This window comes from Myotis brandtii, unplaced genomic scaffold, assembly GCF_000412655.1.
Source record: "Myotis brandtii unplaced genomic scaffold, ASM41265v1 scaffold929, whole genome shotgun sequence".
Lineage (NCBI taxonomy): Eukaryota > Metazoa > Chordata > Mammalia > Chiroptera > Vespertilionidae > Myotis > Myotis brandtii.
Window position 1 is genome coordinate 226327 of NW_005371832.1, and position 13054 is coordinate 239380.

Here is a 13054-nt window from a genome sequence, read left to right on the forward strand (position 1 = left end):
GGGGTGGGAGCTGGAAGGAGGGGAGTTATGGGGGGAAAAAAGAGGAACAAATGTAATAATCAGAACAATAAAGATTTAATTAAAAAAAAATAAAAAAAATAAAAGGAAAAAAAAAATAGAGATTAGAGATCAGGCTTTAAATAATGTGTTTTAATTATTTGAAATGTTTAGAGAGAAATATGAGGAATGTTCAGAGAAAATGATTGTTGAGAGGAAGAAAAGAGAGGAGGACAGGGAGGGAGAACCTGAGATCATCAAAAGATGAGTTAATGAAATTAGGAAGTTTTCTATGTGGTTATTTTAAAGTAAAAACACTGGTGATAAAGAAGACAAAAGGCAATGTTAATACATAGAAAGAAATACTGGCAGAGAACAGTAGGGAAAGGCTGGCACCTAAGACCATAGTTTTCAGTGAAAAGAGGCAGTTTCCCCTCTTCCTTCCACAAAGGGGGAAAACAGAGATCTATGAGCACACAGGACTATTCCTGCCCACCTCCCAGTAGAACCTGATATTCTCAGTCATTATCTTTTAGGAGGAAATGGCAGAGAACACAACACTGAACAAAGTTATAAATATAATCCCTTGCAATCAGGGAATTCATAGACTCCTATTTCACCATCTCAGCATTTAAACACCTCAGCAAATGGTAGATGGTGGTCTGGGGCAGAAAAAGTACAAGATGAGCCTGGGGCAGTCATCTTTTGTACCCAAAAGCAACGTGATATTAACGGGTTGGGTCAAAAGGACAAAGAAGCCAACTGAACAGACTCCCACTGACCAAATTTGGCACAGTTTGAGGATCAAAAGGAATACTGATTATAACCGACTATAAAACACTGAATAAAGAACAACCCACAAGTAAGATGAAAACAAAGACGACCCTAAGCAAAAAGAGTCACAGTTGCCACCACTGCAGGTAATTATCAGACCAACACTTATTCTGAAAATTATAAAGAAAAAGCTTCTCTTTAGAGGTAAAATGGTATGATGTCTGAAATAAATGGTTCACAAAAGTGTGCAAATGTAAAAGCAAATATAGCAAATATACTGAATCTAGGTGGTAGGTATATGAATATTTACAACTCTTTCAATGTGACTATGTTTGATATTTTGAATAAAAAGCTAAAAAAAACCTCCTTGGCCTTTTAAAAAGTCATATTACTTTATATAAAATAATCTAATTCTTTAAAACTAACTTTATTAACTTCAATATATTTTTATAAAATAACATCAACAATTTAGAGTGAAGTCCTGATAGCATACTTTGTGTTTTAAAAAGTATATCTTAAGAATTTAAAATGTATGTGCTACACTCATTTAATTTTCCTGTTTATGAATGAAAATTCATATATTTTAAGTATATATAGAGCCTAAATATTTTTATAAAAAATATATCAGGATCTGATATAGTACCTTTACTACATAAATGAATATTATATATAGCCTCAAATACATATTCAAATTTAGATTTCCTATAAGATCAAATAAAAGGCTATCTTACATATTTAAAATCACTGCTATTTTGAGTTAGTTTAGTAAAAAGTGTATACATACTTGATATCTTCTGAGCAAAGGTAAATGTTACTACATGCTCCTCCATGACATTCTCCAAATGCTGTTTTTCTTCTTGTAGTGCCATTCCAATTAAATGTAACACCTCAAAAAAAAAAAAAAAAAAATGTAACACCTCAAATAAATAGGTTTTGTAACTTTTAGTAAAACAAAAGTACATATTTTTATCAGAAGTAACAAAATAGAATTTACTATTGAAAAAAAGAAAAATCAAACTATTAACAACTAAGTGCAATAAAAAACAATTTGAAGTATTAATTTTTATTAAATTCAAACTTTACGGTTCATTTTGTAATAAAGCGAGGGAACAATTTCTATTTCAGCTAAGAAGAGAATTCAATTGCAAATGCTTAGGGTAAGTTAAAATTATTTCCATATGTGACCAGCAACTCGAATAATATAGAATTTTTGGTTTTATTCTTTCCCTACAGTCTTAAAAAAATCTTCTAAGAATCAATGGCCAAATGATTATAGCTGCAAACATCTACCATGTAATTATCTAGTCTACAATACTACCTAGTTTAATTTCTGTATCTAAAAATCTTAATCATCTCAGAAAGAGATATACTTTTATCTCTAATACCATACAACTTATAAAGATATTCAGAGTTCTTCAGTGTATCTCAAAAAATTCCTTACCAGACTTCTAAGAAAACATATAACTACACTGACTCTACCTGTATTTTTATTGCTCTTACCGTGCTTTCCAATTTTTGAAGCAGATATGTGTGTGGTGTCTTTGTACCTGTCCTCAGACATAGGGCTCTTGTGGTTGTCAGATGTGCTAAAACTAGGTTAGCCTGAATGACAGGCAGCAAATGCTGTATTAGGACCAGTCAATGAGAGGCAGATTGGCCAACAGGACCAAGATAATCACAACCACGTGGTCTAAAAAAAATCTGTCAGGCTTGTATTTTATTGGCAGACACAAAAGCAGTAACAATATATTTTAAATTAAGGTAACTAACATTACATTTGTCCTAAATTTTCTGTGTACAGATACTGACAAACGTATTTTGGCTTTAACTACAAAACATATAAATAATAAATGTCTTCAAACCTACCCTTTGCAACATGGACTCAGACCAGGCATATCCATTATGTTCTACAGCCCAGTGCAGTATTGTTCTTATGATGTACAACATGACATCTGACTGCAAAATGTTAACCAGGCTTGCAAACAGAGGGCAGAATGGAGGCAAAACTGGAGGTGGAAGTGCTGAAAATAAAGTTATTATTGGTTTCTTTTGTAGAACATGCTTAAAAAACTATCTCTTTATTAGATACTTTTGATAGTCTTCACTCAAAGAATTATTCATTAACATGCATCTTAAAGCTATATTTTACCTTAAGGACAGTCAAATGCCTAAAAATAGCTTCATAAATAGCAGTACAAAGAAAAGCCTTTCTTTTCCCTAGAAATTTCTTAAAACCTGAGATAAAACCATTAAGCAAGAGATGACTCAGTATAGACTATTTCTATATTAATATATTTATTAGTCCTGTGAATGTTCACTAGGGAAGTTTATATTTAAATCTTCCACTTCACCAGAATAAACATCAGTGTCAAGAGAAAACTATTTTAATAACTAAGAGACTGACATGAGATTTTTGGAAAAATTAAAAATACCTGTATCTTCCCTATTTTGTCTTTTTAATTTCCGTTGAGCTTCCTCTGCCTAATAAAAGAAAAGTAATTTGGACAGAGAATTAGTAATGCAAAACAGCCTAATATCTGAAACTACTGACATAATCTGTCATATTATCTTCTGACTTTAGAAGATTTTTATCTTTAGTTTTTCAATGCCCCCATTGATATATCAAGGTTAATCCCCCCACTCCCACAATGGGTTCTGTTTTGCTTTAAAATGGAGGAGAAACATGTACAACCAAAAACTATTTAGGTTTGAACGCTATGACATGCATCAAAAACCAAACAAAAACTTCATGTTTAAGTTTTATTTAACGCCAGAAAGTATTTTAAGAGTAGACTGCTAAAAGGCAAAATTTAACTAGCTAAGAATAATTAGGAAAATTCCTAACTCACTCTGGAAAGGCGCAATGCTAAGTTGTAGTAATTCTGAAATGAGTATAAAAGAAGCTAACTGATTATAATACAGGTTGACAATTTGTCTTCAAAAGCCAATAAAATACAGTTATATGTGTGTGGGTATGTATATAATCATATAGATCTTATATATCTATCGCAAAACACTGGGGGCGGGGAAACCCAAAATGTTAGATGGTGTTATAAATAACCTGTATTTTCTTGTTTGTATCTTTTTATATTTTCCAACTTTACTACAATAAAAATGTATCCCTTTTTAATCTGTGAAAAGCAGTACATTTTGCTTAGACTGAAACAATAGGAAAACCCAACCCAACTCAACCCTTCCCCAGAACACTTTTAATTTTTCCAATTACCTTGGACTGTTCTGCCCTTGAAAAGTGATAGAAATATAAGTTGAACTCTTTGGCACATTCTGGTTTCAGTTCATACATGCCTCTTCCTGTTAATCCAGGTTTCCTAGGTGGAAAAAAGGTCCTTAAAATATTATTACTAAAGTCATACTAATGACTAATTCATGAGATAGTCTTAGATAACAGAATAAAAAATCAGAACTATTGCCCTAGCCTGTGGTCGGCAAACCGCGGCTCGCGAGCCACATGCAGCTCTTTGGCCCCTTGAGTGTGGCTCGTCCACAAAATACCACGTGTGGGCGCGCATGTACAGTGTGATTGAAACTTCGTGCCCCATGCGCTGGTTTGGCTCAGTGGTTGAGTGTCCAACTATGAACCAGGAGGTCCCAGGTTTGAGCCCAGTCAAGAGCACATGCCCGGTTGCAGGCTCGATCCCCAGGAGGCAGCCAATCAATGATTCTCTTTTATTATTGATGTTTCTATCTCTCTCTCTTCCTCTCACTTCCTCTCTGAAATCAATAAAAATATATTTAAAAAACAACACAACAACAAAAACCAGAACTCTCATATATTGCTGGTGAGTGTAAGCTGGTACTCCTTCCCTTTTTTAAAAATATATCTTTATTGATTTCAGAGAGGAAGGGAGAGGGAGAGAGAGAGAGAGAAACATCAATGATGAGAGAGAATCATTGATTGGCTGTCTCCTGCATGCCCCCTACTGGGGATCGAGCCTGCAACTCAGGCATATGCCCTTGACCGGAATCGAACCCAAGAACCTTCAGTCTCCAGGCTGATGCTCTATCCACTGAACCAAACTAGCTAGGGCTGGTACTCCTTTCTATGGGTGAAATTGGCAATCTACATTCCATGCTTTACATGCATCCATTTTATCTAGTACATCCACAATGAGTTTATCCTAACTGGACAAGTGAATCTGATGGTGGTGCAGTGGCAACAATTCAAAGTCTAACAGGGAATAGGTTACATACATAATGACATCTCCAAACAATAGAACACCATTAAAAATGATGTTAACTTCTATATTCTGACATGTAAAGATGTCTGCAATACGAAGTAGAAAAAAGTAGGTACAATTTTAGGATTTAAAGAATTATTTTCTATATATGTATTTTATATTTTTTCTTAAAGTGTGTCTTGTCTTCATAATTGACAAAAATAAAGACATTGCCATTGGGATGGGGAACCAGGAAAAAGCAGGATTAAGACACTGCCTCCACAACCTTAAGGGGATAAACTAGTTTACTGATTGGGCCACACACTGGACACTAGAGACAGTGGCACTAGAGGCCATTCCACAGCTTAGGTGGCACATTCAAATGAAACAATGAAAGCAATTTTAAGGAAGCTTAATGCATTTACTTAGATCACCTGCTCAGGTTAATTTTAATTATCTAAAGCTATGATCACCTATTCTGAATACAATGAAAATCTTCATAACGCTACTTTAAGTTGCTGAGCACAGGGCTAGATAATAAAAAGTCAGTGAGAAATAGAGTTGTGAATTATGTATTTGGAAATGTTACTCTCTGAAGGCAACAATATCATTCTCAGTTCCATCAAATGAAGCACGCTAAAAAAAATGAATGTATAAAAAAAATGAATGAGAAAAAATATAAAGTAAACTCACTTGAAATGGGCAACTGCTTCAATGACACTCTCCATGCCAGTCTCCTTGTTCTCCTAACGGTATAGGAAACAAATGAAAAAGAAGTCATTACCATAAGGAATCAAGGTGACAGCTTTCAAAAGGAATTAAATGAAAACAAAGTACACACAATATTTAAATAAAATTTATGTACAATACTGTAATATTTTGTGAAGTAGTTATAATAATTTCTTATCTATGTTCAGTAAAACAACATTTCCTAAATCATATCCCATTCATGGTAAGATGTTACTAAGAATACTGTAAATAAAGAATTTTCTGGTGAAAATGTTTGGTAAAAATAGTTGCACGGCATATTCACTTTTAAAATGCTGTTTTAAATTTTATTACTCCTTATTCTAAAGTCTAAGTGAAATTAATTGCTTTATCTAGTAACTCAGGATTCATTTCTTGCATTAAAAAGTACAACTAATTTTCTTTTTAAGATCAATATTTTTTTTTATTATTTTTTAAAAATATATCTTTATTGATTTCAGAGAGGAAGGGATAGATAGAAACATCAATGATGAGAGAATCATTGATTGGCTGCCTCCCGCATGCCCCCCACTGGGGATCAAGCTCGCAACCCAGGCATGTGTCCTTGACCGGAATCGAACCTGGGACCCTTCAGTCCACAGACTGACGCTCTATCCACTGAGCCAAACCAGCCAGGGCTCAATAAAATTTTTTATTGATTTTTAGAGAGAAGAAGGGAGAGAGAAAAACATAACATCAATTGCTGCATGTCTCCTACCAGGGATCAAGCCAGCAACCCGGGTATCTACGTGCCCCGACCAGGAATAGAACCGGCAACCTTTCAGTGCATACGCAAGGCTCAACCAACTGAGCATCACTGGCCAGGGCTAAAGAACAATAAAATCTTATCTTACCTCGATATTTAGGGATATTAAAAAATTATAATTATTGTTGTTTTCCTTCAGGTGTGTTAATGACATATAGATATATTTTCTTAAAAGCCCTTCTCTTTTAGGTCAACATTGGTACTCTGACCTTTGGAGCAGCTTATTCTTTGTTATGGTGTGTGTGTGTGTGTATGTGCGCGCTCACACGTGTGCATGCACATATCCTGTATATTGTACAATGTTAAGCAGTATCCCTGGCCTATGCTCACTGGATGCCTGTAGCAACACACACCCTGCCTGAGTACCAAAGGTCCCCTTGGGGTCAAAATTGTCCCTGGTTAAAAACCACTGGTTTAAGTATGTACAGTTCTATTAATAGATGAAATGGTAAATCTCTACAAAATAATCCAGTGGGGTGTAGGGACTAGGGGTTGGGGTAAAGATAAAACAAGACCAGCCATCTGTTGAAGCCAGTGATAGGTTCTTTATGTTTTCTATTTCTACAGATCTTCAGAAGTTTTCATAATGCAAAGTTTAAAGGAAGGATTACTATGCAATAGTACAGGTTTAAATCCTAGAAGAATGAAACTAGAGTTCAAAGTTTCTATCTATATTTAAAATTTGGGAAAACATTTTGAAAAGACTCAATGAAAATTAAGTCCTTTCCCAACTTTAAGTTTGGGGTTTCTAAAAAGCCCATGGCTGAAAAATAGGTAGCTTAGCACTTATGATCCTGGGAGGGAAAATCATTATAATTAACCTATGAAAGTCCATGTGAATCACCATTTTACGTTCACTAAAAAGAGAAATGGTTCACTAAGGAATCTTCAGAAGGAAAAGGTTCTGGAAAATGTTAGTTTACTCAACACAGCTGAGTAGGTTTTTCTCACTCCCTTCTTCAAAATACTCTATCCGTGTCAACTTTGTACTAAAGATCCTATAATAACCTCCCTCTAATGGATATCATTTTTGTATAATATACAAAAATTCATTTCCAAGGACTAGATTTACTTTTATTCAGCTACTTACCTCTTTCAAAGCTTCACTGTAAAATATTCTATTCCTATGCTGCTTTCCACTCCCAGTCCCTAGTATTCTCTTTTTCTGATTATTTCTAGTAAGAGTGACTCGAGTTATACATGTCCTCGAATTGTGGAAAAGGTATATACAAGTAAATCTATAAATACTAAGACTGATATATAGGAAAAGACTGTTATAATTTTCTTTTTAAAAATGTAGGTACTTACATCTTCAGGTAAAGACTTTACCAATTCACTATGAGCCATAGGTTTGATGCTCAACTGATGGATAATCTCTCGCTTAATTTCATCTGTAGCGTTTACCTGTCCAACTCCAGGACTAAATCTCTCTCCTGTTAACAATGAAAAAGTATACTCATACACACACATTTAACATAAATACTATACTTATGTGACATATACTTATAATTCACACAACACAATATATTTTTCTTTCTGTACAATGGAAAAGCAATGACTGGCCTAGCAACGAGCTAGGGGAGAGGAGCTCCCAACTGTACTTCTGAGTCTCAGGAACAACTGGTGAGTGCAGGTTTTAGACAGTGGCGAGAACGTTGGTTGCAATTTTGAAAGAATAGAATCAGAAGGTAGGATGGGATTAAATATAGTAAAGACTTGGTACAGCAATAGTTGTACCAGTAGTCTATGGAACTGCTTTCATGCCACCTGCCACATGGTAGCAGGGAAGGAGAGCCTTCCTCTGTGTCCTATCTAGTGGCAAATGAGATATCATCTTCTAATACCTCCTTCACTGGTATCTCCTCCTGACAGTTGCCAGGAGTCTCTGCGATATAGACTGTATAGAGTCTGAAATAGCAGGGGAGGTAGAAGAAGGTAAAGAATAAAAGAAAAACAAAGATGGAGGCAACAGGACTGAAAATATAGGCAATAAGATATCTGCATCGACTAGCTATAGGTCCCTGTTAACTCGGAACTGTTATGTCTGAAGTCAATATGTCACTTTTGCACCACAAACCATGGAGGGAAATATAGCTAAGATATAAAGTAACAGTAAATAGCTCCTAAGTATCCTATTCTTGCTAGCTAAATTCTCCTGCTTCCCCCTCCCCAACACTAAGCGTCTTTCACTGCATTCTGCTTCAGCAGTTGTACTCTGTTTTTCCTGAAGCAACAGTGTTGTTACTCTCACCATTACAGTAATCAGAGGGGAGAAAAATCTCCTTCCCCTAAAACTGAGTAACCACTCAAACAAAGGAAACATGGTTTAGAAACTCTGAACTATATGCTACCACAATAGCCAATATCATTTACAAATGTCTCAAAACAATTCAAACTTACCAACCAGCATTATAATGAGGTACAGCATTTCTTCTATTAGAGTATTGTTTTGCTGGACTACATCCTGTAACAAGTGGTGGGGGAATGAAGTTCAGAGATAAGAATAAAGATACTGTATTATTTCAATGATTAACATAAAAAAACACACGAAAGCTGTTTCTTTAATGATGTGTTGTGGTCTCATGAAACATACTCTTACCTTATGGGTAATTTCAGAACTAAGTCTTTTTCCATAGTCTGGAGTACTGAAAATCTGATAAAGTTCAAAGCGACTGAGCATTATCATCAGGAAATGATTTGGATCCATCATGGAGACACCTGTCTTTTTTTTTTTTTAGATGAAGAAAAAGAGGAAGGTCAAAAGCCCTATTAAACAATTAGTAAAAAATATTTTGGTTTGTACAAGAGAAAGCTGCTTACTTGTTCACCAATCCCAATAAAAGATGGAAACCCATTTAACCCCATTCCCTACTTGTGGTAGCTTTAAGTGTGGACAGGAATCTAAGCTAGTAAAACAAAACAAAACAAAACAAACCCCTAAATCCATACATCAGAATAATGTGGATTTTATGTTCTCTTTTCTCTTAATGCTTTGAATTAATTGTATCCCTCTGGATTCAATTCTAAAGTTTTATTTCAGGGTTCCCTCATGGCAAATTCAGGGAGTTTTAACATAGTTAAGTATCACAGTTCTTGGAAATCAATTTAAGGGGTTGGGTTTTTAGCCAGAGAAAAACGAAGAAAGGATAGCTTTCAGGTTTCTTACTTTAACAATTATATGATAGTTGAACATTTCACCAAGGTAGAAAACCCAAGAGATGAAGAAGGTATGGAGGAAGTAAGAGTTATATTTTGAATATGTTCATGTTAAATCAGAAATGTGTCCAAAAATCTCGATGGAAATGTTCTATAGCCCATTAGTCATATAAGTTTGGAGTTTAGTAGGTGGGGCTAGGCTAGAGTTATAGATCTGGGAGTGATTATAAGTGTTTGGGTTCTATGGAATTAACAAGAAAAAAAATACTCCTCATACCTTTAAGTGTAATGCTTTTAATTCATTACCTGAAGCATTATTATATCCTTGTCAAACATTTCACGTCTGCATTTCACATTATGGTAGTAATAAATCTAAAAAAAAAAAATTGATTATATTGGGTAAATAGGTTTTCGTTTGTGCAGCTCCATCCACTCCCCACATTCCGAAAGAGCAAATGGGTTTTGGGCAAGTGTGCATGCGCACACAATGTGGTTTCTGCAACAATACTCTTAATAAAGATTAATGAATTAAAAATTTCCATATTACAGTGGTCACTCCATGGTTCACATTTTGGATCCAACTTTCTGAATTTCTCAACAAAGTTATTTCTATAAGGTTCATAGCTAAGAAAAATGGGGGGGGGGGGCAACCTATATCAAGCCTTGGTGAGGTTTAAAAATTAAAATCTCAATTTTGGAGTTATACTAACAGAAATTTTATCTTTAAACCTAATTTAATTTAAGTAGATAAAATCTGAATTTTTATTTTTTTAAATATCTAATTTTGTCCTAAAAATGATTGCAAGTAAAGAATCAAGAAAAGTGCATTCCTACCTTAATAGTGTTTCTTGACAAAGTATAGATAAAAGTTTTAAAAACTTTTTTGGTTTAACATATTTATCTTCTCAAATAATTTTAATATAGGTACAACTTTTAATGACTAAGTACACTGAAAATTACATCCTTCACAGAAGCCAAGGAATGAATTGAAAAATCTCCATAGAATTAAGACCCTTGCCCTGACTGGTTTGGCTCAGTGGATAGAGCGTAGGCCTGCGGATTCAAGGGTCCCAGGTTCAATTCCAGTCAAGGGCATATACCTTGGTTGCAGGCACATCCCCAGTGGGGAGTGTGCAGGAGGCAGCTGATCGATGTTTCTCTCTCATCGATGTTTCTAACTCTCTATCCCTCTCCCTTCCTCTCTGTAAAGAATCAATGAAAATATATTAAAAAAAAAAAAAGAATTAAGACACTTACCTGGTTTACTAGAGAGAACCCATTTCTTCTCCACATTCCTGCATGTACTTGGGCACATAAAACAAGACATCTAAGAGGGTGTTCTATCAACATGGGTGGGCTAAGTTCACTCTGTATATACAGAAACAATAACACAAAGGTCTCAACGCTGAAGAATACTGTTTGATAGAGATTGAAGTTTTAAATAAAACACAAGTTAAAATTCTTTCAAAGTATGTTTGTGTGATGGTTAATTTTATGTCAGCTTGGCTAGGCCATGGTACCCAGTTTTTTAAGACCAGTCTAGATGTTTATCTGAAGCTATTTTGTAGATGTGATTAATATTTAAGTCAGTAGTCTTTGAATAAAGCAGATTATTCTTCATAACAGGGGGTGGACCTCATCCAATTAGCTGGGGTTTTAAGAGAAAAGACTGAGGTCCCCCTAAACATGAAGAAATTCTGCTTCCAGACTGCCTTTGGGCCTCAGACTGCAATATCAAAGTTGGGAATCTGGCCTGGCCTGTCAAACTGCCCTGCAGCCATATTTCAGACTTGCCAGACCTCATAACTGCATGAGCCAATTCCTTACAATAAATCATTCTCTGTCTCTTCCTCTCTCCATACATAAACACGTGAGCACGCATACACACACTCTTCTTTTTCTCTCTTTATTGATTCTGTTTCTCTGGAGAACCTTGACTAATAAACTTTGTTTCAAAATGATTTCAAATACACGAAGCATAATAAATAGGCATTTACTTTTAAAGTTAGTACTACTTACTAGAGGTAGGAGCTCTGGAAATTTATATGCCACTTCACTTTTGCTTAATAACACATGCAAACCTACATGGAAGAACAAACAAAAATGTATTTTTTTAAATGAAACTCTTTAGGAGAAAAAAACCCCTAAATAATCACTCCCTTTAGATAACATCTTTTCTCTTTGAGAACCTATCATGCTACAAATTATGATATAGAATGAATTACACTAATAAATAAAGCCTTACTCTCACGAACGTCTGCATCAAAGGCACACTTGGAACTAGCCTTTATTACATGTACCAACATACAATGATGACATTTTCTAAGTAAATGTTAGGCATAGAAACATAGCAAGAGCAGACATATAACTATCAAAGTAACGTATATATGTTTGCCAACGTTAACAGTCATATTTCACTTGGTAATGGAGTTTCTTCCCATTTAAAGTATTGTAGTGCAAGATCCTTCTAGAAACTGAACAGAGAAACTGGCCCTTGGATTCACTGTATTGATGCTAACCTCAGAATTAAGTTCTCCAGAATTTCCAGTTTAGGATCAAAGCTCTTTATTTCCTAAATGCAAAGGGCTCATTTATAGCTCAACCTTAGATAATTCTGTTATCTAAGAATTAATTGTCCTGTTTATGTTGTATAAACAGAGAATGCTTTTTACAATTTTATCAATAGAGGCCGGATGCACGAAATTCGTGCAAGAGCCTTACCCCCGTCTCGCCCCCGCCCGCCACCGCCGCAGCCACCTCTGCCTCAGCCCCTGCGGCAGCCATGGGCCTCTGCTGCTCAGCCCCCGCCTACCATGGCTTTGTCTGGAAGGAAGGACGTCCAGAAGGACATCTGGTCTAATTAGCATATTACGCTTTTATTATTATAGATATTGGCCACTTGGTCAAGCCTGGTTTGAGGCTTTCCTCATCCAAGAAGACTTGCACTATGAATCTCATTGTAATAACATATACAGTACTCTCAGCATTTGCCACTCAAGCTCCATTAGCACACACTCCAAGTTGTTCTTGAACTGTTTTGGGTATGCTTACTTAGCTCTCCAATCCTATCTAATAAAAGAGAAACATGGTAATTAGCCGTATATCCGCTACCCTTCCCATTGGCTCATCAGGGCGATATGCAAATTAACTGCCAGACAAGATGGCGGCTGGCAGCCATGCACTGAAGTGAACAGGGAGGCTTGCTTGCTCCAGTGACTACGGACTCCAACGTTCCCTGCCTGACTTGCCGGCCTCTCAGCTGCTCTCTAAGCAACTATGTTGCAAATATAGAAGCTAAACAAAACCCCAGAAACCTGCGTTAGTCAGCCGGGCTTCAGCCAGCCGGACTGCAACATTGTTTCAAATACAGAAGGTAAACAAAGGCCAGAAACCTGCTTTCAGCAGCCGAGGCCTCAGAGCTAAAGCTGGCCCAGAA

The 13054-nt window shown here is 35.8% G+C and overlaps 1 protein-coding gene across 15 annotated transcripts in view; it reads right to left on the reverse strand.

Moving 5' to 3' along the window:
• Nucleotides 1-13054, reverse strand: part of UBR2 (ubiquitin protein ligase E3 component n-recognin 2) — a 138919-nt gene that overhangs the window by 42121 nt on the left and 83744 nt on the right. For 12 of the 15 annotated variants that reach the window (XM_014532981.1, XM_014532979.1, XM_014532983.1 and 9 more), the window contains 11 exons: nt 11638-11699; nt 10876-10986; nt 9925-9990; nt 9062-9184; nt 8863-8926; nt 7771-7895; nt 5643-5695; nt 3998-4118; nt 3204-3252; nt 2638-2792; nt 1556-1658 (listed from right to left, as the gene is read on the reverse strand). In XM_014532981.1, coding sequence (XP_014388467.1) covers nt 1556-1658; nt 2638-2792; nt 3204-3252; nt 3998-4118; nt 5643-5695; nt 7771-7895; nt 8863-8926; nt 9062-9184; nt 9925-9990; nt 10876-10986; nt 11638-11699 — 1032 coding nt within the window. Of the gene's footprint in view, nt 1-1555; nt 1659-2637; nt 2793-3203; nt 3253-3997; nt 4119-5642; nt 5696-7770; nt 7896-8862; nt 8927-9061; nt 9185-9924; nt 9991-10875; nt 10987-11637; nt 11700-13054 lie in introns of those variants that run through there. The other 3 variants (XM_014532977.1, XM_014532978.1, XM_014532988.1) reach the window with 2 other exon arrangements.